The sequence below is a fragment of the Protomyctophum bolini genome (genome assembly GCF_963924005.1).
Source record: "Protomyctophum bolini genome assembly, chromosome: 12".
In the NCBI taxonomy this organism is placed as follows: Eukaryota; Metazoa; Chordata; class Actinopteri; order Myctophiformes; family Myctophidae; genus Protomyctophum; species Protomyctophum bolini.
In genome coordinates this window covers 32772510-32794290 of record NC_137873.1, presented here as the reverse complement: position 1 = coordinate 32794290, position 21781 = coordinate 32772510, and the positions used below count along the sequence as shown (strand labels likewise).

General features: G+C 45.4%; 1 protein-coding gene across 1 annotated transcript in view; it reads left to right on the top strand.

Annotated features, from left to right (window-relative positions):
* The window catches only part of kif1ab (kinesin family member 1Ab), a 45965-nt gene that overhangs the window by 8550 nt on the left and 15634 nt on the right, over positions 1-21781 (top strand). The window contains exons 8-30 of the mRNA XM_080778666.1: positions 111-188; positions 4635-4700; positions 4825-4845; positions 4968-5046; positions 5336-5414; positions 5871-6022; positions 7945-8144; positions 8814-8893; positions 9833-9908; positions 10021-10100; positions 10265-10371; positions 10546-10629; positions 11511-11691; positions 12451-12523; positions 12699-12789; positions 13121-13269; positions 13635-13813; positions 14438-14575; positions 18890-19008; positions 19793-19878; positions 20032-20161; positions 20724-20904; positions 21595-21685. Of these exons, the coding sequence (XP_080634792.1) occupies positions 111-188; positions 4635-4700; positions 4825-4845; positions 4968-5046; positions 5336-5414; positions 5871-6022; positions 7945-8144; positions 8814-8893; positions 9833-9908; positions 10021-10100; positions 10265-10371; positions 10546-10629; positions 11511-11691; positions 12451-12523; positions 12699-12789; positions 13121-13269; positions 13635-13813; positions 14438-14575; positions 18890-19008; positions 19793-19878; positions 20032-20161; positions 20724-20904; positions 21595-21685 (2520 nt within the window). The remainder of the gene's footprint in view (positions 1-110; positions 189-4634; positions 4701-4824; positions 4846-4967; positions 5047-5335; positions 5415-5870; positions 6023-7944; positions 8145-8813; positions 8894-9832; positions 9909-10020; positions 10101-10264; positions 10372-10545; positions 10630-11510; positions 11692-12450; positions 12524-12698; positions 12790-13120; positions 13270-13634; positions 13814-14437; positions 14576-18889; positions 19009-19792; positions 19879-20031; positions 20162-20723; positions 20905-21594; positions 21686-21781) is intronic.

The window sequence follows — 21781 nt, the reverse complement described above, 5'->3', positions numbered from 1 at the left end:
TAAATGAATGCATAATCACATTATGTCTTGTAGTACTGTCTCGAGGCCAGTTGTTATATTGATTGTTTTTACAAGTTAATGAATTCTCCTGCTGTTATGTTGGATCACAGGTCAGTAAAATCAGTCTCGTGGACCTCGCTGGCAGTGAGAGAGCTGACTCAACAGGAGCCAAAGGAACCAGACTCAAGGTGAGAGAATTCTCATTTTAAAGATATATATGTGTATTGTATTTCTGCAGTTTTGGGTCATAGAACATCTGAATCTTTCTATAGCAATAATAATAATAACCAGTAAGACGCCCTGAGGGCGAGGTCGCGTGCACGTATCTGCCTGGGTGACGGCAGAGTGCTGGGCAAGCTCTGGCGCTTTGGCATGACTATCAGCTGACTATGGACCGCTGACCGTCTGGACCTCTGAGCCACGGCCCAGACCCTTTTTTCTCTTTTTTAATTGACGTATATGGTCATATATTAACATTCCCATGTATGGGCAAAATATTGATGACATCAGGGACCTCCATATATGGGCATAACAGGTGTTGTATTAGGGCATCCCATATTTATGTTTTTCTTCTTTTCTTGTCTTTTTTTAATTCACGTGTTCACATATATGGATTATTTTTCACGTTTTCGGGCCGGGTAGGGCGTAAAATGTGTGGCCAGATGGGGCTTCGGGCCACCCCAGTTCGGGCCCAGGTAGGGCCAGACCTTAATTGTCGGCCCTGTTGAGAACTCTATTCTTCGCCGTCACTGTTAGACACGGGTCGGATTTCCATTGCTGTGGTGTCCACTTGATCGTTACCGTTGTGTCTCTCTGTTTATAAAGACATGACTGGTAGAGGTTACCTTTTGAAAGACGCTTTCGAACGCAGCCCCATCAGTGTCTCTGAGGTACGTTGTGACCCAGCAGGAGATCCAAGGGTCTCCATGATGTCACGAGATGTCACGAGGCGCGATACCATAATGGAAACATGGGTAACCAACTAACTAACGGACGGGAGATGCTGGTTTTCATATAGTAAACGCAACCTTCGGTCACAATAATATATATATTGGAATTGTTTTCAATGTGATTTTTTATTTTTTTATTTAGAGTAGGGCAATCAATTGTACCCCTCCCCCCTTTTCTCCCCATTTTAGTCGTTATTCCCCACACACATTTCTGTGTTGTCACTGCTGTCATCCTACTCCTCCCGCCCAACACTCTCACCCCCCCCCAGCCCGTAGGATGTGCAATGACCAACATCACCCTCCCCCGCCCGGCTTCCCTCCCCCGAACACGAGCCAATTGTGTTCACATAGACAAAGTTGTGATTCTTTTGTAATTTTCTTTGAATCTTTTGAATTAACTCAACACACACCGGCTCCCAGACGGCTCTACCACCTCCCCCTTGGGCCTCTCTCTGACGACTGGCTCCATAACATCCTCTGACGAGGACAAATCCAATGGCTCGCAAACATCCTCTGACGAGGACAAATCCAATGGCTCGCAAACATCCTCTGACGAGGACAAATCCAACATGTACACGTGTTCGGGTGCCATGTGTCCAAAGCCCGTGATACGATCTTCCACCACGCTACAGCACATTGGACATCTCTCTTTGAGCTCAACCAACTTCCATGAGAAGGTCTCAGGTTTGAATTTCCACAGATCATCGAAGGCCTGCCAAGAAGAGGCCTTGCCACCATAGATGTACAGCTCTCCGTTGTAAGTAAAGGATGAATGATCACAGCGTGCTTCCGGAAGAACCTGTGCAGAAGGTGCGCTACTCAGCCAGGAGTTGGTCTCTGTATCAAACACTCTGATGGCGCTGTAGTGGCCGTGATCACCCATGCCCCCAAATACAAACATCTTGGTCCCGATGATGGAGGCAGAGTGACAGTACGAATCAGGTGGTGGGGTGCCGTGGGTGTTTATCGAAGACCAGACCATTGTGGTGGTGTCCAACGTGTGGATGTCATTAGTGAGACTAGTAGTCAGCTGGTTCAATCCTCCGTGGACATACATGACCTTCCCCAAGACACAGGCTGAGTGGTGTAACCTCCCCAAGACACAGGCTGAGTGGTGTAACCTCCCCATTGGAACGGTCCCCAAGACACAGGCTGAGTGGTGTAACCTCCCCATTGGAACGGTCCAAGACACAGGCTGAGTGGTGTAACCTCCCCATTGGAACGGTCCAAGACACAGGCTGAGTGGTGTAACCTCCCCCCAAGACACAGGCTGAGTGGTGTAACCTCCCCATTGGAACGGTCCCCAAGACACAGGCTGAGTGGTGTAACCTCCCCATTGGAACGGTCCCCAAGACACAGGCTGAGTGGTGTAACCTCCCCATTGGAACGGTCCAAGACACAGGCTGAGTGGTGTAACCTCCCCATTGGAACGGTCCAAGACACAGGCTGAGTGGTGTAACCTCCCCCCAAGACACAGGCTGAGTGGTGTAACCTCCCCATTGGAACGGTCCCCAAGACACAGGCTGAGTGGTGTAACCTCCCCATTGGAACGGTCCAAGACACAGGCTGAGTGGTGTAACCTCCCCATTGGAACGGTCCAAGACACAGGCTGAGTGGTGTAACCTCCCCCCAAGACACAGGCTGAGTGGTGTAACCTCCCCATTGGAACGGTCCAAGACACAGGCTGAGTGGTGTAACCTCCCCCCAAGACACAGGCTGAGTGGTGTAACCTCCCCATTGGAACGGTCCCCAAGACACAGGCTGAGTGGTGTAACCTCCCCATTGGAACGGTCCAAGACACAGGCTGAGTGGTGTAACCTCCCCATTGGAACGGTCCAAGACACAGGCTGAGTGGTGTAACCTCCCCATTGGAACGGTCCAAGACACAGGCTGAGTGGTGTAACCTCCCCCCAAGACACAGGCTGAGTGGTGTAACCTCCCCATTGGAACGGTCCAAGACACAGGCTGAGTGGTGTAACCTCCCCCCAAGACACAGGCTGAGTGGTGTAACCTCCCCATTGGAACGGTCCCCAAGACACAGGCTGAGTGGTGTAACCTCCCCATTGGAACGGTCCAAGACACAGGCTGAGTGGTGTAACCTCCCCATTGGAACGGTCCAAGACACAGGCTGAGTGGTGTAACCTCCCCCCAAGACACAGGCTGAGTGGTGTAACCTCCCCATTGGAACGGTCCAAGACACAGGCTGAGTGGTGTAACCTCCCCCCAAGACACAGGCTGAGTGGTGTAACCTCCCCATTGGAACGGTCCCCAAGACACAGGCTGAGTGGTGTAACCTCCCCATTGGAACGGTCCAAGACACAGGCTGAGTGGTGTAACCTCCCCATTGGAACGGTCCAAGACACAGGCTGAGTGGTGTAACCTCCCCCCAAGACACAGGCTGAGTGGTGTAACCTCCCCATTGGAACGGTCCCCAAGACACAGGCTGAGTGGTGTAACCTCCCCATTGGAACGGTCCAAGACACAGGCTGAGTGGTGTAACCTCCCCATTGGAACGGTCCAAGACACAGGCTGAGTGGTGTAACCTCCCCATTGGAACGGTCCCCAAGACACAGGCTGAGTGGTGTAACCTCCCCCCAAGACACAGGCTGAGTGGTGTAACCTCCCCATTGGAACGGTCCCCAAGACACAGGCTGAGTGGTGTAACCTCCCCCCAAGACACAGGCTGAGTGGTGTAACCTCCCCATTGGAACGGTCCCGGAAACCTCGGGCTTCAACCACCTGTGGCCTTCGACATCAAACGCGTAAAGCTTGTTGCAGTACTGGCCGCGTGTGTAGTCATATCCTCCCCAGATGTAGACGATACCTCCTACCAGCACAGCAGTATGGCCAGAGCGCCGGGAGGGAACTTCAAGGGGATGGTCTCCTTTTCCAGGTGTCACTGGGGTCAACCTCGTCCAGATTAAAGACAACATGTTGAAGACATTCACGTCAATGTGATGATCACTGCATTGGCCATGGACACCCTTTCCCCCAAAGCAGTACATGATGTCTCCTACCGCTACAGCGGCAGAAAGACCATTTGGGCTTTTGACTTTGGTCACCGTCCAATGCAACATCTCTCTTCTCTTGTCTCTTCTCTGGCAGTGAGGGGCCACGAAGTCTCGTTCCGTCCTTAACTAACTTTTCAATTTATCTGCGCCTTATATAAGCCACGGTGTAACATCACACACAACACAATTATTAGTGTTGCCTAACGACGCCGATTTGCGCAGCCATTCATATCCGCGCACACATCTTCCAAAGGGAGGCCTCTGATATCACACTCATGTCACCATGACTCAGCCATAACATAAGGAGTTTCCAATGCAACATAGAGTGTGCTGTCTAACCTCAATGTGTCATCATGGCATCAGGAATCTCCATATATGGGCATGAAAGGGATAATGATGATGATGGTCAGTGTCGTATGTCTTCATATATGGAGACGGCCATATATGGTGGTGCGACGTGTCACGAGACGTGATGTCACGAGGCGTGACCATATATGGAGGCGTGATGTCACGAGGCGTGACTATATATGGAGGCATGGTGTCACGAGGCATGACCATATATGGAGGTGTGACTAAGTGACGGGAGATGCAGGTTTTCATAGTAAATGCGGTCGCAATCAGTCTAGCTGGTTTCATTGTCCTCTAAATCTTTTTTTCCCCTTCTAATTTCCAGGAAGGAGCAAATATTAACAAATCTCTGACTACGCTTGGGAAAGTAATCTCTGCTTTGGCTGAAGTGGTGAGAGACGTCCCTTACAGTCTTTTTCAAAACATTCTTCCTTTACATTGGTAGGCCTATACTTGCTTTGGTTCAAGTAACAAGCTTCATTTTACAACCTTTATTCCCACCAACACATATGCAGGACTCTGCTCCGCCGAACAAGGTAAGCTATACTACATAGTACTGTGTACAGTATAACCACTCAATTCAGACAGACAGAATTGTACCTCATTTTGAACTACCGGTAATTCATTCTTTGTGAAATGATTGTGTTAATGTGTTCAGAACAAGAAGAAAAAGAAGGTGGAAACTTTCGTTCCCTACAGAGACTCAGTTCTGACCTGGCTGCTGAGGGAGAACCTAGGTACGCACGTCGTGCACGCAGTAAAACCGGAGTGTTCATTTAAGTCAGAGACAAAAACCCATAAGGGTCCATTCTGTTTATTCCTCTTCTCTCACTGTGGATAATAGCTCAACAATGACATTTTCTTTATCACTGGAGTCTTGTCTCCTCTTCATTCTAAGCTCAATATTGTCTTTTGTTGGAATCAGATGTTCTTTCTAAATTAGTAATATATATTTTTCTTAATAAATTTTTATATTTGTTATAATAGTTCTAATAATAATTTGTGGTCTTACTTCCTGTGTGCTAGGAGGGAACTCTCGTACAGCTATGATAGCTGCCCTCAGCCCTGCTGACATCAACTACGACGAGACCCTCAGTACCCTGAGGTGAGAAAACACCTCTTTAACTCTCTCAACTTCCAGCTTTTCTCTGGAAAACCACATTTCGTTTGCTGTCAACCAAAAACGTGTATTTTTTTAATTGTATTTAATCCAGCAACATTAACGTACTTTCTTATTACTAAAATAAAGTATACTGTAGCTCTTCTCTCGGGAAGAAACCTGCACGTAACTCCAAAATGTTCATTGTTCAGGAAATTAAAAATATATATTTTTCAGGAAATTAAGAAAACCTTATATTTAAAAAAAAAAAGCCTCATCAAATTTGGTGTTGTGACTTTATATAATATAATATGATGAAGGATGATTTTTGTTCTTGCCCAATAAAGATAAATAAATCGCTCTGGATTAAGAGCGTCTGCTAAATGCCTAAATTGTAAATTGAAAGCAGCCATGTTAAGCTCCTCGGCATCTGCGGTCTGTTAAATGTTGATTGCTGTGCAGGTATGCTGACCGTGCCAAGCAGATCCGCTGTAATGCAGTGATCAATGAAGACCCTAACAACCGTCTGGTGCGCGAACTGAAGGAGGAGGTGTCTCGACTCAGAGACCTGCTGTACGCTCAAGGCCTGGGTGACATCATAGAGAGTAAGCGCTGTACTAACGCATACATTGTTCTGTACACCCACAGGCATATGTGAACACACATTTGTGCACACATACACACGTACAGACTACAGATACGTGTATATATGCATGCCACACAGGCACTGTACGCACATGGAAGCACTGCACGCACGCATGCACGCACACACACACACACACACACACACACACACACACACACACACACACACACACACACACACACACACACACACACACACACACACACACACACACACACACACCTTTGCTTATAGGGGCCGTTCCCACCTGAGACACAGCTGTCTCCTCAGTGTGTCCTGTGTCTTCTGTGTGTCGCAAGCTCGCAATGACACAACACGGTTGTGTCATCAAACCATGTGACTCCCATTGAAAATGAATTGCGAGCTTGCGACACACAGAAGACACAGGACACACTGAGGAGACAGCTGTGTCCGATGTGTGAACGCGTCCCCTAAAGACACAAACGAGAGGATGAGGTTTATTTGTGTGAGTGAATCTCACACCCATTCTTATTATCTCTCCTCTATCCTATCAGCATATCGAGGCACCGGCCCTGTCATCACTGGTTTGAAATGTGTGTATAAGCCGGGCAAGCCTGCGCTTTGCAACTATAATACTGTAAAAATGAATCTGCAGCCAGCTTGCACCACACCACAGAGACCTGCCTAACTAACAACCCACACCCAGAACCACTGGGCTGCAGAGCAAACAATGAACAAACAAAATATAAATCCATTCCTAAACATGTAGGGCTACGTCAAATCTGATCGATCACGATCAAACTGTATGCTGTATTCCATGATTGGAATAATAATAATAATGATAATACGGTAATGCATTTGATTTATAACGCACTTTACATTTTTGAAAATCACAATGTGCTAAAATTACTGTTCTAGTTATCATGGTAATACTAATTTATGTCATTTTATGTTTTATAGTCAGTCATGTTAAAATGATTTGATTATTATTGCTATAGTACTGTGTACAGTAAACACAAATCCAACAAGCTGGGAATTTATAATCTTAATCTTCCTGATCATACTTCTGTACCAAATCTGTAACACCTAATTCTTAATATTCCAGTCAATTGTCGGAATAGCAAAAAGGTTAAGTCTACTATAAGCAAGGCAGCAGTGGTGTTCAGTCCAGTTTCACGTGCCTGGAGAAATATGTTTATTTCAAGTTTCAACAGGAGGACGCCATTTTAGATCTCCCTGAAGCTCTCTTCTCTCCTGTGCTCTGGTTCTGTGTGTAGGGTAGCTAATTGGAAGTCCATAGCGCTCCACTAGTCCTGTAGAAGCAGCCATGAGTCAGGCTTTTTCAAATGCAACTCTACTGCCAATAGCTTGGTGCTCCCCTCCCTTCCAATGCATTGATGTGACTCCCATCCGGGGTCACATTCTTTAAAATGAATATATACTAAACTAAATTCTCTCCGTGTGTAACAGATTCATGTAAATTATTTTGGTTTGTTTGTTTCTGCTTGTGATCAGGTGTAACAATGCTTGATGAATGTATGTGTATGTAATTGTACATTGCATTTCGATGTCAAAGGACATTTTTTGATTTAATTTCTTTAGTCTACATTGCATTGTTTGCCCCACCAATTTGATTTGCTCAATTGCTCTATTCTCTCTCTCTCTGCATTGGCTTTGGTAAGCAATCTACCTGCGCTTCTATGATCCATTATTTGAGCTGTTTTCTTCTTCTTTTTGTACTCCTCCCCACCCTCCTTTGTCCCCCTTTTATTCGTCTCTCCGCGTGTTCTTCTCTGCACCCCCTACCAAATGTTTCTCCTTACTTTCCTGGCCTTTTTTGCTCTCTCCTTCCTTCCTTCCGTTCGTTTGTCTGTGCGTCCTCCCTTCTCTTTTCATCCTCGTCCATGCATCGCCTCTCTTCTCTGGCAGACCTGTGCGATTACAAGAACTTTGTGAATAATCGCCACGCTGCCATTCAAGGTGGTGATCTCTCCACAGTGACCAATGCCATGACAGGGATGAGTCCCTCCCCCTCTCTCTCGGCACTGTCCAGCCGGGCCGGCTCCATCAGCAACCTGCACGACCGCATCTTCAGCCCGGCCAGCGAGGAGGCCATCGAGAGGCTCAAGGTAGGCAGGACGGTAGGATAAAAACACTGGTTTTGGTTGGAGAGGCCCAAAGAAGGAGAGGTGGGTGAAGACGATGGGTAGAGTAGACCAGAGAACAAGTAAGTTTCACATTCTAGTGAGATGAGGACCCAAAAGCAGGACAGCCGGGCAGGTAGTGATCAAACCCCATGGTTTGGTGTTTTGAAATTGGTGTACAGAAACCACAAACTCACACGAAGTGATGCCAAACAATGACTTGACAAGGAGGACTGACTAGGGAACAAGACTAACATGAGGAGTGTTTAATACAAATCAGATGCAGCTGGGTCGAACAGAAAAATTCAATTTTCATTCTTATTTAACCACATAAAACTTAGCGACAGGAAGTCATAATAGGCAAGCATTCAGCAAAAATAGCAGATCTACCAGCTCAGAAGTTGTTGCACCTTGACATGATATTCAGTATAGATGGAAAAAAGAGCGTACTATAGACCCCTGGGGGACTCTGGACAGCTAAGTACATGGGCTTAATTGGTTAAACTCGGTTGCACTAGTGTGTGACGTTTCCAGCGCAGTATGCACTGTGCGCAGGCATTGGATTGTTGGATTCCCTGCATCGCAGAAGAGAGAAAGCAGATTGGCGTGCATGCTTTCAAGTTTCAACTTAAACTGTCTTCGCCTCGCCAACAGGAAACAGAGAAAATCATTGCTGAACTTAACGAGACCTGGGAAGAGAAGCTGAGACGTACTGAGTCCATTCGCATGGAGAGGTAGGTCTGAAATGTCAACACACCAGGCACATACCTTAAGGTGCAGCAAGCTCTTCTACCCGAATCGTTCATTGTTGTACCCACTTGCCAGTGCACATAGATGGTGATAGTAGTTACTTTTCTTCATTGAATTTTTATTTAACTAGGTAGGGCTTTCCAAATTAGTTCAGACAGTCAAGACATCTGGGGGATAAAGATATGTTTCAGTGTCGGCCGGGTGGATTAAAGGTAATGCCTCTATGTATACATGTATGTAATCTGAAAACTACCTTTTATTACGTCACCATCGAAAGCCAGTTATATCCCGTCATACATAGCTTCATTACTATGACCAAGGTTCGCAGTAGAATCTGGGGCCTGGTTACGTGGGTTCAGTAGAAATAGCAAGCTCTTGAAGAATGATCTTAGTAACGGGGTTAGTAGTATCACCAGTATCGATCTTAATCTGCGTTGTATCCTTCTAGGCGCCTTCTTCCTATAGTTCTACTCCTATGGTGACATCGCTGCGACATCAATGGGGTGACGCCCCGCAGCTTCCCGTATCCGTGGCAACAATTACGTCACACACTCAAAACCAGTCTATATACCACGGCATACGCATTTAAAACAACCCAAGTGTGACCACAATATACTACTTTTCAACTTACAACTTACATTATTCATACAACTTACATATACATGACATACGTTACCTGTTAGCTAACCAATATTGAAACATTTTGTAATTACGTCACATCACGTCAGTTATAACCCGACTTTAGTATTTAACTAGAACTGCGTATCGTAATTACTAATTACGTCACCATTGACAGGCAGTTGACAGTCGACAGTACTTGCGCGGAATGCGCGCGCAAGTAGGCACTGGACAGAGTGCAGTTCTAGTTATTATTATTATTATTATTATTAGTTCCACTGACAGTTGTTCTCTGCTCACTGCAGAGAGGCTCTTCTGGCAGAGATGGGCGTGGCCATGAGAGAAGATGGAGGCACTGTAGGCGTTTTCTCTCCCAAAAAGGTCAGATACACTGTACTGTACACCCTGGTAACACTGGAATGTTACTGAAATACTGTAGTTATTGCTGTCTCACACAAAGTAGCAAAGTGAAGGTTTCTGTTGTCTGTCTTAGACCCCTCATCTAGTGAATCTAAATGAAGACCCACTGATGTCTGAGTGTCTTCTATACTACATAAAAGAAGGCATCACCAAGTAAGACTTACTATACTCTCTCTCTCTCTCTCTCTGTACATAATGTGTAAAAAGTGCATTATATTTGAATAGTTTGTTTATTAGGCAAACAGTATTTGAAGTTTTATATGAAGATATCTTTTATAGGCTTAACCTGATACAGTGGTTAATTTATTTCCCCCCAGAGTTGGCCGTGACGACGCTAAGTCAAGACAGGACATTGTCCTAAGTGGCCATTTTATCGAAGATGAACACTGCACCTTCAGCAGCACTACAGGCCCCCTGGGAGAAGGTAAAGGCTTGCATGAAAATAAATGTATCTTTTAGTCTGTTCCACAAACACTGTAAAGCTAAACATTTTATAAGATTTAAGTCATATATATACGGTACAGTATATGTTTACTTTTTTTTTAGACATCATTACCATGTCACTTCTAATGCTGCCACCTCTCCATTTCTCCAATAGGAAATGTTATTCTGGATCCCTGTGAGGGAGCTGAGATTTACGTCAATGGAAAGCGAGTGACTACACCCACTGTTCTACGCTCTGGTAAGTTTTATTATCGAAATAAATGGAAAGAATCAGAAAACAAACAATGTGCAATCTCACCCATGTGTAATCTATATCTATTCCTCTCTAATCTAATATGGTCTCATGGGCTTCTGTTTCCAAAAAAGAAGATTGATCTTTCCCCCTTCTCCCTCTCGCCAGGCACATGCACACATAGACACCAAAGGGGGCTTCAGCCCCTGCCCTTTTACCCGCCTGTAAAAAAAACTGCCCCCTCCAGTCCATGAATGTAGTGTGAAAGAAATACAAAAAAACAAAAAAACTAATTTGGAAACTAAATGGAAACTAATTTGGAAACTAAATGGAAACTAATTTGGAAACTAAATGGAAACTAATTCCATTTCCATTTAGTTTCCAAATTAAAGTATGTGTTGTGGATTTCAACCTGTGTTTCTGCCATTGCATGGCAGGCACCCAGAATTATAATAAACTACTGGTAAAAGCTATATGAATATCAGTCGATCCGCCATCTGACATGCCACCGCATTATGAAAGCCCCTGCCTCTCTAGATTAGATTTGATTAGATTAGATTCAATTTATTGTCACTGCACATAGTATACAAATACTTTGACAATGAAATTAATAGTGGCGTCTAGCCAGAGTGCAATACAGTAATGCAGTAATGGGAATAAATACACTTGTTGTTGAATGTACAGAATGTACAGTATGTACAGTAGTATATAATAAATAGAAAATAAATAGAAAAATAAGCAATGAAGTATAAAGTATGAGTATGCATATATATACACACACCCACCCACCCACACAAGCCATAAGCCATGACATGCTAATGTATGTATGGTGTGAGCATGAGAGTTCATGTCCTCTGCACGCCCCTGCCTCTCTTGCCTCTTCCCAGGGAACCGCATTATCATGGGCAAGAGCCACGTGTTCCGCTTCACGGACCCAGAGCAGGCCCGCCTGGAGCGGGAGAGGACGCCGTGTGCCGAGACCCCCATGGAGCCGGTGGACTGGGCCTTCGCCCAAAGAGAGCTGCTGGAGAAACAGGGTATCGACATGAAACAGGAGATGGAACAGAGGTACGAGGACCAGTGTTTTTTTTACACACCACTATAATGTTCTTATTGAGGGGCGCCTATGTCCAGCTTTGAGGGTTTGTGCAAACACAAACATTGTCTTAACACAAACATCGAAGACGCAAATTCTGATTGGCCGGAATGAGATGATGTATGACGATGTACGATGATAAGAGCGACCCTCACTTCACACGCGTGTGATTTGTTTTAATCATAAGATTCAATTACTGAATGCCAAGTCTCCAGGTTTTCTCCAGAATATATATGACACTGATTTACTACGACACAGTCCAGCTAGTACTGGTGATTCTCAAATGAAACCAAATGGAGCCGTCAGGGTCTATTTGGTTCCATTTGTACGCTCTCAGAGTTACAGACGTGTTACAGACCGGTTATGGTCATGTGTTTCTGGTGATATTATTGTCCACTCATTTTGTATGTCCGCGGCAAAAATGGAATGTTCACAAAAATGTCCACCGCAAAACAACATGGCGATGACCTGACGAGGACAGATACACAATGAACTGGCAAGCACACATTGAATGGATATAGAATAGAACAAGCTTATAGTAGTACTGTACATTGATAGGTTATAAACCTGTGAAACAGACAGTTAGTTAGTTAGTTACAGTAGGTTTGTCGATTGATTGATCCTTGTATTTAATGTGTAAATAGTTAATCACTCACTGCAGAGATTATGCAGCTCAGCTCATTATCGACCGGAGTCAAATTAATTATTTAAAGCATTTGAATTCCTTGCAGGCTTCAGGAGCTGGAGGATCAGTACCGCAAAGAGAGGGAAGAGGCCAGCAATCTGCTCGAGCAACAGAGACTGGTGAGATTCATTTTGTGCATGTTATACTGTGCATACAGTATATAGTGTGCGTGCATGCGTGCATGCGTGTTCTGGCTACATGTCTCTATACTTTATGTAAACAAGAGCAAACCATGACAGCGATAGACGTACTGTTGTCTGTTGACTAATTGCATGGTTCCCTGTTCTCATCCAGGACTATGAGAGTAAGCTGGAGGCCCTTCAGAAACAAGTGGACTCTCGCTACCTTGAGTCCCCCGAGGAAGAGGAGGAGCCTGAGGAGGAAGGTGAGACTGAGCTGACCTGTATAATGTACAGTACATGGCACAGCTATTATATTCAACAGTCGTTTACAGCGTTTGTCTATTGCTGAGTTTGTGTTTGAATACTGTGAGTGTGGATGTTGAAGCTTAAGAGTACTGCTGCTCTTAAGCTGCTCTGGATATGTTTCCTGTACCGCTGTGTCAGCAAGAATAGTTTAACTAGAAGCTCACAGCGTGCTGCATCAACACGTTGTGATCGGCTTTATTTATTAATTTACAAGTTATTCCTACTTTTGTACGTTCCTAAACGTTTGATTTGGATTTGGATTAAACCATACATTGTTTTCACCCCCAGTGCCGTGGACCAAGCGCGAGACTGAGCTAGCTCTGTGGGCGTTCAGGAAATGGCGTTTCTACCAGTTCACCTCCCTCAGAGACCTGCTGTGGGGCAACGCAATATTCCTTAAGGAAGCAAATGCTATTAGCGTAGAACTCAAGAAGAAGGCAAGACTTTCTTTCTTTGGTTTCACTTCATTTTATTTTTCTTTTATGTACAGAATCGTTCTGGGCTGTAAATGATGCTTCTATTCGCATGCTTGCAATATTGGCATATCCAGGTTTTCTCATTGCATCACTGCCGGCACACTGTAAAGTTGTTTTCCATCCAAGATGATTGTGAAATGGCCAGTCAGTATTAAGTACTGGGTCAAGGACATCGCAGCTCTTGCATTGAGTGTCTGAGTCAGCTAAATCTTCATGAAACCATTTGGTCTACTCTAGACATCACATTAGTGATGCCAGAAATGTTACCAAGGGTTCTCTCGCTATCCACTAATTCCCACTATGTTCTTCTCATGTCATTTCTACAGGTCCAGTTCCAGTTTGTTCTGCTAACAGACACCCTGTACTCCCCGCTGCCTCCGGACCTGCTGCCTCCCAGCGTAGCCAAGGAGAGAGAGAGACGACCGTTCCCCAGGACCATCGTCGCTGTCGAGGTTCAGGACCAGAAGAACGGAGCCACCCATTACTGGACTCTGGAGAAACTCAGGTACAAACCAATTGGCAATTAGCCATTTTTACCGGCTCTTAATTGGCATCATCGTCGCCAGGCAACGCTTCGCTTCCGCCGTTGGTGACGTCATTAATTATTTTTCCTTCATCCAGCCCAGAGCTATAGCGCCGATCCAAATGTTTTTTTTGTATTGGAATTGAGCTCAGATTGAGGTGACCATACAAAGCATCCATGTTTTTGGAGGTCAACGAAAAAATCGTTTCACGTTTCAGCACTTATGATGAAAACGATAGTATCTGATAGTGGGGCGCAGTACTTAGTTCAGACTAGTCAAACGACAACCTACCTCAAACCCTGGTCCCTAACCTAACCATAACCGCAAGCACGGGAGCATTAGTCCCGCATGTCGGACTAATATAATACTTCGTCGGAATTACATGCGGACCCCTCTGCCGTGTGCCCCGGGGAAATGATTCCGTGTTACCGGAAGTATACTCAAATTCCGCTGGTGCGGCTTGAAAACTGTGGCGATTTGAGCTAACAGCACCATCTTAGTGGCGACAGGGCAGGAGTTGATAACATTGTGTGTGATGTTGATGTCCATCCCCCTGACACACTGCTCTTCAATATTCTGTCGTCCCCCCCCCCCCCCCTCTGCAGGCTGAGGCTGGACCTGATGAGGGAGATGTACGACCGTGCAGCGGAGGTCCCCAGCAGTGCAGTGGAGGACTGTGACCACGCCATGACAGGAGGAGACCCCTTCTACGACCGCTTCCCATGGTTCCGCCTGGTCGGGAGGTCAGTCAGTGCGCCGCTTACTCAATCTGGGGAACCCCCATGAAAAGAACCCATTCTGACCTGAGATCAGATTCTAAAAATGCTCATAGCGCGCCACTCGGTCGTACATCATCATACTGTACATCACATTCCGTGCTTGGCCAATCCAAATCATCTCAAATTGGGTACACACAACAAAGCTGGCCAATCAAATCATCTCAAATTATGCTGAAGGGTTGCATTAGCCGGGTCCAGACTCCACACAAATGAATGGAAATGCGATTTTGAGTGCGAGTGGTTAACCAGGCTACGGAAATCGCTTTTGGACGTCAAGAGTGGATAGAGCAGATCATATAATTCATTGGGAGATCTAAAGGTCAGAGGTCCTTTGATGAATTCAGTTCTTGGGCGATTCTCACGACCCTCTACCATATTGCCGAATTTCGTGGAAAACGACTGCACAGAACTACCAAAACTGTGAGAAATGGTAGTATCCGAACAAAAACAATAAGGGGTCTTCGCCCCTTCGGGCTTGACCCCTAATAATTACGACGAATTAGACCGTTCCTCACCCAGGGGTCACTCCTTATCCAGACTACAGTCATGTCAAAACTTGACTATTGTAGCTGGAAGTACCTTCACTAAAAACGCCGGGACAACGCTCCACACATCCCATATATGGTTTTGGGGGCATGTTGTTAATGTTCTCAAGTCTGTGAAAAATGTGATACATCTATTATTACAAGATGTAGTTCTATCAGCGAGATGACGTTTCTGATTAGTTACCCTAAATAAACATTAAAGTCCATAGACTTCAGTGTCACGAATTACATCGTAATTTACCCTAAACAAACTGGCTGGGACGGGAAATTAATAATTTGGGTCTCAACAAACATCCGTAATTTCGGAAAGCCATGCATTGGAGGCGCCAGCACCCCTCAAAGAAGCACCACCTTCTTTTTGAAGGGCGCTAGCCCCTCCTATGCCCAGCTTTCCGCGTTTGTGTGAACGCAAACATTGACGACAAAAGTGTGTAAACACAAACATTGCGTCCAATTGTGATTGGACGGATTGAGATGATGTAAGATGATGTGTGATGATAAGAGCGCCCCTCACTTCACACGGGTGTGATTTTGTTTTACTGAAATTTCCGCTGATTTCTTTACTATTTTTCTATTAGGGTCTACTAGACCCCAGGAACAACAACTGGCCACAAAATATCACGGGATCTACTGTGTGTAGTAGGATCTATTGAATGTGAAGGGGGAGGTACAGTACTAGGAGGCTGCCATACTGTGTGTAGTAGGATCTATTGAATGTGAAGGGGGAGGTACTAGGAGGCTGCCATACTGTGTTCTCGTAGGCTCAATCGTCAGTTTGTTACACTGGGACGTTGTTCTCCAGTGTGCTTATACGCTGGTGTCTCCTCAGATTACCTAACTCAGTCGTTCTCAAACATTTTATACCAAAGTACCACCTCAGTACCACCTCAGAAAACCGTACACGTATACCACAGGTCGAGAATCACTGACCTTGAATCACTGAAGGCCCCCGTCCGTCACACCCATTCACAGTGGAATTGAAGGTGTTTCTCCAGTGTGGACACGCTGGTGTCTCCTCAGGTGACTGAAACGAGTGAAACTCTTGTCACACCGTTTGCAGCAGTGGGGTCGCTCCCCGGTGTGAACACGCAGGTGCCTCTTCAGATGCCCCAGCTCGGTGAAGGCCCTTTGACATTGTTTACAGTGGAAGGGTCTCTCTCCGGTGTGGATGCGTTGGTGTGACTTCAGGTGGCCCACCTGACTGAAGGCCTTGGCACACTGTGTGCAGCGGTAGGGCCGTTCCCCGGAGTGGACACGCAGATGGATACGCGCCTCGATCGCAGTATAGAAACTCTTGTCACAGTGACTGCAGGGAAACGCCTTTTCTCCGGTGTGGACGAGCTGGTGTCTCCTGAGAGGACCCGACTGACCGAAGGTCCTGCCACACTGGTCGCAGTAGAATGGTTTTTCTCCAGTGTGGGTAGGCCGGTGTCTCTTCAGACTGCTAATGTCCCTGAAGGTCTTATCGCACTGTTGACAGGCGTAAGGTTTCGGCCTTGTGTAATTCGGACGATATGTCTTCATTTCTCCTGTTTGAGCTGAAGTCTCGGTAAACGGTCGACGGTTGTTGGAGGATCCGGGTTCATCCGTGGCTCCTTGTTGTTTCTGGCTGTTTACAGACATTGTTATTGGCTGACAGGCTGTCGACGTGACCCGTCCACCGTTCCTCGTCGGGCAGTACAGGTCGTTGTGGCTTGTCTTCGTGTGTTCATGGAGGAAGTCCTGACACATGAAGGCGTATGGACACTCGGAACAGGAAGCCTGGGTCTGGGAAGGCTTTGACCTCACTCCTTCCAGGAGTGTTGGTTCACCGTCACTTCTGCTACACGTTTTCTGAGTAAAAGGACAACCGTTCCGTCCAGAAGATAAACCCTGTGCTAATTCCCTGTCTCTCGCTGACTTCCCAACGCTCAAAGAAAACACACTCTTAACAAAGTTGGGAGTCGTTATGTATATGTATATTATATCGGCTGACCAGACCTCTGTTCTGACATCAAACACAAGACAAACCATTGGAATGCCTGTCTAACGATGTCTATTTGTGCAGGAACATTGCAGTTTCTGCATGTTCTTATTTCACACCACCTGCACCGCTCAGCCCTGGAGGTTTAGAAGACTTCTGTGCTGTTTTGAGGGGCGCTAGCCTCTCCTATGCACAGCTTTGTGTGTCTTGTGTGTTTGTAGCACGGAATATGATGATTTCATTGGCTGATGTATGATGACGTATGATGATAAGAGCGCTCCTCGATTTATTTGGAGGCTGGCTCCTCCCCTTTCTTAGTCCCGGGTGCTACTGTGTTTATAGAGGATATGCGCATGACATCATGTGGCGCGAATTTGGAATATATATCCTTTCAGAGCGAACATTTTTAACTAAAATCTTTGCTTCTGGGGTGTCCCTGGAACAACATAATTTGAGATTGTGGTCCGCTGCCAAATACAGATAATTCTGGGGCTCTTTGCCATGAATAAGGTTGACCACAACCATAGGGTTTTTCAGAAAACTGTCAGGATTTAGAAGACATTTGTAGAATCGGCCTCAGGTCTTTTTCCACTGACTTTGCCACTCGATTTGCTATTCACTTTATGCATGCGCATACCCTCCCTCTATTCCTACTAACAACAACAGTATAGATTCGGCTGTTAGCAGAATGTGTCTAGACTCTTTAGAGATTAGTGATGACTAAACCACCAATCCTCAGATGTGTTATTCCAAGTGTAACAGGTTCTCCACACAACGAATAGCCTAGCTAGGTTTTCTTTCCCAACTGACCAGTGTGATCCTGCTCTAGAATTCTAGAAAGTGATTTCTGGTCGGCGCCGCTTTATTTTTTGTTCCTCCACATGAATGCCAAATCAAATCTCGTCTCACCAGTCACACTTCGAGTTGCAATAAAACAAGTATTCCAAGAAATATCCTACTCTGGTCGAGGGGAATCATTTTGAGGGAAAACTGCAACAAAAGTTGATCCTAGGCTACTTCCACCCTACCATATTGAATAGAATAAAAAATCACACCTGTGTGAACTGAGTGGTGCAACTCCAATCTCTCTCCCCCCTCCTCTCTCTCTCTCTCTCTCTCTCTCTCTCTCTCTCTCTCATTAGCAGGCAACAGTACAGCATTATCTCTCTCTGTTTGGCACAACAGCGCCCCTACTGGTACTAGTAGTCATACTCGTGCTCATACATAGGTGAACGTCACACGTACATACAGTAGGTGAACAACACAGACATTGCTGTTCCTTGGAGTGGTTGCACCACTCAAAAAAGCAATAACATGTTAAAACCAAAAGGTTGCGCTTTAACTGACAAGGCCTATAAAGCCATGCCTTTAAAATATTAACCAATACAAAAGTGAACGCTAATGGGCTATAAGCACACAGAAGAACTCTTCCTACTTCCTTTTAATTTTAAGGACCCCCATAACTCTGAGAGTGTACAAATGGAACCACAAATGGATTCCATTTGTACACTCTCAGAGTTACACACCCGTACGCGGGGCCATTTGAACACCCACTGGTGTAGCAGAGTGTTTCCCAGTGAGCCAACATGCACAATAGCAGCACCCTGACTCTGTTTGACCAGAATGGAACAACAGAGCCTTCATTAGTATCATCTGTAACACCTGTGAAGGGAAGTAGAGCCGCAAGCCCATTTCTCTTCAACTTTGTCACCCTTGCCTTGCTTTTTAAAGTTTAATGAATAATAATAAAACTCTGCTTCCTTCCTCCAGGGCGTTTGTGTACCTGAGTAACCTGCTGTACCCCGTGCCGCTGGTTCACAGAGTGGCCATCGTCAGTGAGAAGGGAGAGGTGAAGGGCTTCCTCAGAGTGGCCGTACAAGCCATCTCAGGTACAGAACATAACATGACTTTTGGAAATTGTTGATGGGAAATAGTAATATATTGATAAAATCCAAAAGGGAAGCACGCACATGTCCATGTCCGAAGGATTTGACGGACGTGCTGAAAAAAACATATACAGAAACAAGGTAGGATGTCTGCACACCGTTTCTTAAGCTCCCAGTAAGTTTACTACTAGTTTCCTGACGAAGTCCCGGAAGGGTAGAAACGTTGATTCTTCTTCTAAATAAACGTACTGGGAGCTTAAGAAACGGTGTGCGGACATCCTACCGTCTTTCCAAATAGTAATATATTCTCATACCGGTATGTTGAGTCACCTGGAGAATAAAAAAACATAAATGCTTCTTTGGCTGTTTATGTGTGTAGCACTGGCGTTTAATGTTTAAAATTTGTTAATGTTTAAAAAGACAGGCCCAATAAAATAAACATTGCACTCAACTCCAAAGTGCAGACTGCAGATACAAACAACAATCTGCATGATTAAATGAAAGTGCACACTTTAAATAATGTGATACATCACATGAAAGGCTTGCGAGTTTGCGAGTGCAGTATTATTGTATGTTCAAGTTTGGTACCTGTATAATTGCCTTTAAGAATGAGTGGTTCACTTTTGTTCATACACTTTTCTGCTCCGCTGAAAAATGTGCATAACAATTTGGTACTTGTAAAGGGTGGTCTGTTGATGCGTGGCTGAGAGTGCATTTGGAAAGGGGGCAACATTGATCTCTTTTGTATTAAGCCTTAAATAAACATCACGTCTCTCTGTCACTCCAGCTGATGAGGAGGCTCCAGACTATGGCTCTGGTGTGAGGCAGTCGGGCACGGCCAAGATCTCCTTTGAAGACCAACAATTTGAAAAGGTACTACTGACCCATTCATCATGTCCCGATAGCCACATTTGTTGGGGGACTGAACTTTCGTGTTGACCCCAACAATTATGTTCGGTTCGGTTCGGTTCAGTCTCTATCCTTTTATTACTCTATGATCTGAGATGTGTTTCTCGCTCGCTCCAGTTTCAGACCGAGTCGTGTCCTGCCGCCGTTATGTCTCATTCCAATACATCCCAGGAGGAATTGCGTATCGTGGAGGGGGAAGGACAGAGCTCTGACTCCGCTGATGAGGTCAACAACAACAACTGTGCAGGTGCGGGGGGGGGGGGGAGTCATGAACGTTTTAAGTTGCATTCTTTCTTTCTACAGTAGCTAGTGGCTAGCATCCCCGTGTGTTGATTGAGGACGCATTTGTGTCGTCTTAGCTTTTGACCACATTAACCATTATTTGAAACTTTATTAGCTGCTGAAAATAGCAGATCTACAAGCTCATAGTCCGGCACCCGAGTTCCGCGATACGAGCTTGTAGATCTGCTATTTTTGAAAAATCGTGAAAATGTGTGCAAATCTTTGAATATTATATGCTTTCACAGCAAACGTTTTTTTAACTCATATCTTTGGTTCTGGGGAGTCCCTGGAACAACATATTTTCAGATGGGGGTAGGCGGCCAAATACAGATAATTTTTGGGGGTCCTTGACATGAAATATTTTGAGAATCACTGACATAGAAACGTAAGTTTTTCAGAAAACTGTCTAGAATCTGGTCTCAGGTCTTAATGGGTTCTTCTCTGTCTGTCTGTACCTGAGAGTATCTGCACCTCATTTTGTATTTCTTTATGTTTCCCTTCCTGTGTGGTTCACGCAGCCACCCCAGAGGCTCCAAACAGCCCATTGAAGGGTCTGGGTCTGGGCCTGGGTCTGGACCTGCCCCTGGACCTGTCACAGGACAAGGTTCTGTCCCACCTGAGGGTCGGCAGCACGTTCACCTTCAGAGTCACCGTCCTGCAGGCTTCCAGCATCTCGGCGGAGTACGCTGACATCTTCTGCCAGTTCAAGTGAGTGAACACCTTTTTCTCTACGCTGTGGTTCCTCAGAGGCCTTCTAGATAGAAGGCTCTGTGTGTCTGTCTGTGTCTGTCTGTGTGTCCGGAGCTAATCTCACAAACCATTGGACTGATTAGAGCCACATTTTGGGCTGAAATAATGCCCAAATTGGGAGTTACAAATATACTGTATGTCATAGATAGTCATAGACAACTGCATCATTTTAGTCGGCAAACACAACAGTGTGTAACCTAGCCGCATTACATTTTGATTCCTAATTAGTTATGGAGAATCGCCCTTGTTCTATTGTGGCAGCCAGAACCAGAAATGAGAATGAGGGTTTTCTTCTTACATACCATATCGGTTAATATTTTAAACCAACCAATGAGCCAAAAAAGATATGACTTAAAGAAATGACTCATTTCTAAACTGAGTATTATCACCATTCTGTGTCTAAGAGAGCTAACACTACTGTGTAGAGGTAGAGGCATGATGGGATACAGAAGTCTGAGATGATTAGCATTTGAGTAAAAGATGTCAAAGCATACAGCACACAGCCTTCTCTCTATTGAATGAAATATTTCTAGTTGCAATTGGAAGTTGTACTGCAGGTGGTAGCATAATATCACTGACACGGATGTTGTGAATGAGACAAAATGGTTGGACATCATTCATGACTGTGATGGCTTTACCTTGTCTTAGTTTCATCCACCGCCATGATGAGGCTTTCTCCACCGAACCTTTGAAGAACACAGGCAGAGGTCCACCTCTCGGCTTCTACCACGTACAGAATGTAAGACAAATGCATTTATTTTGAGTCCTGTCAACATGCAATTGACCATGTTCACATGGTGGCCATTTTGCTCTTCCATTTTGGGGCGGGAACCCC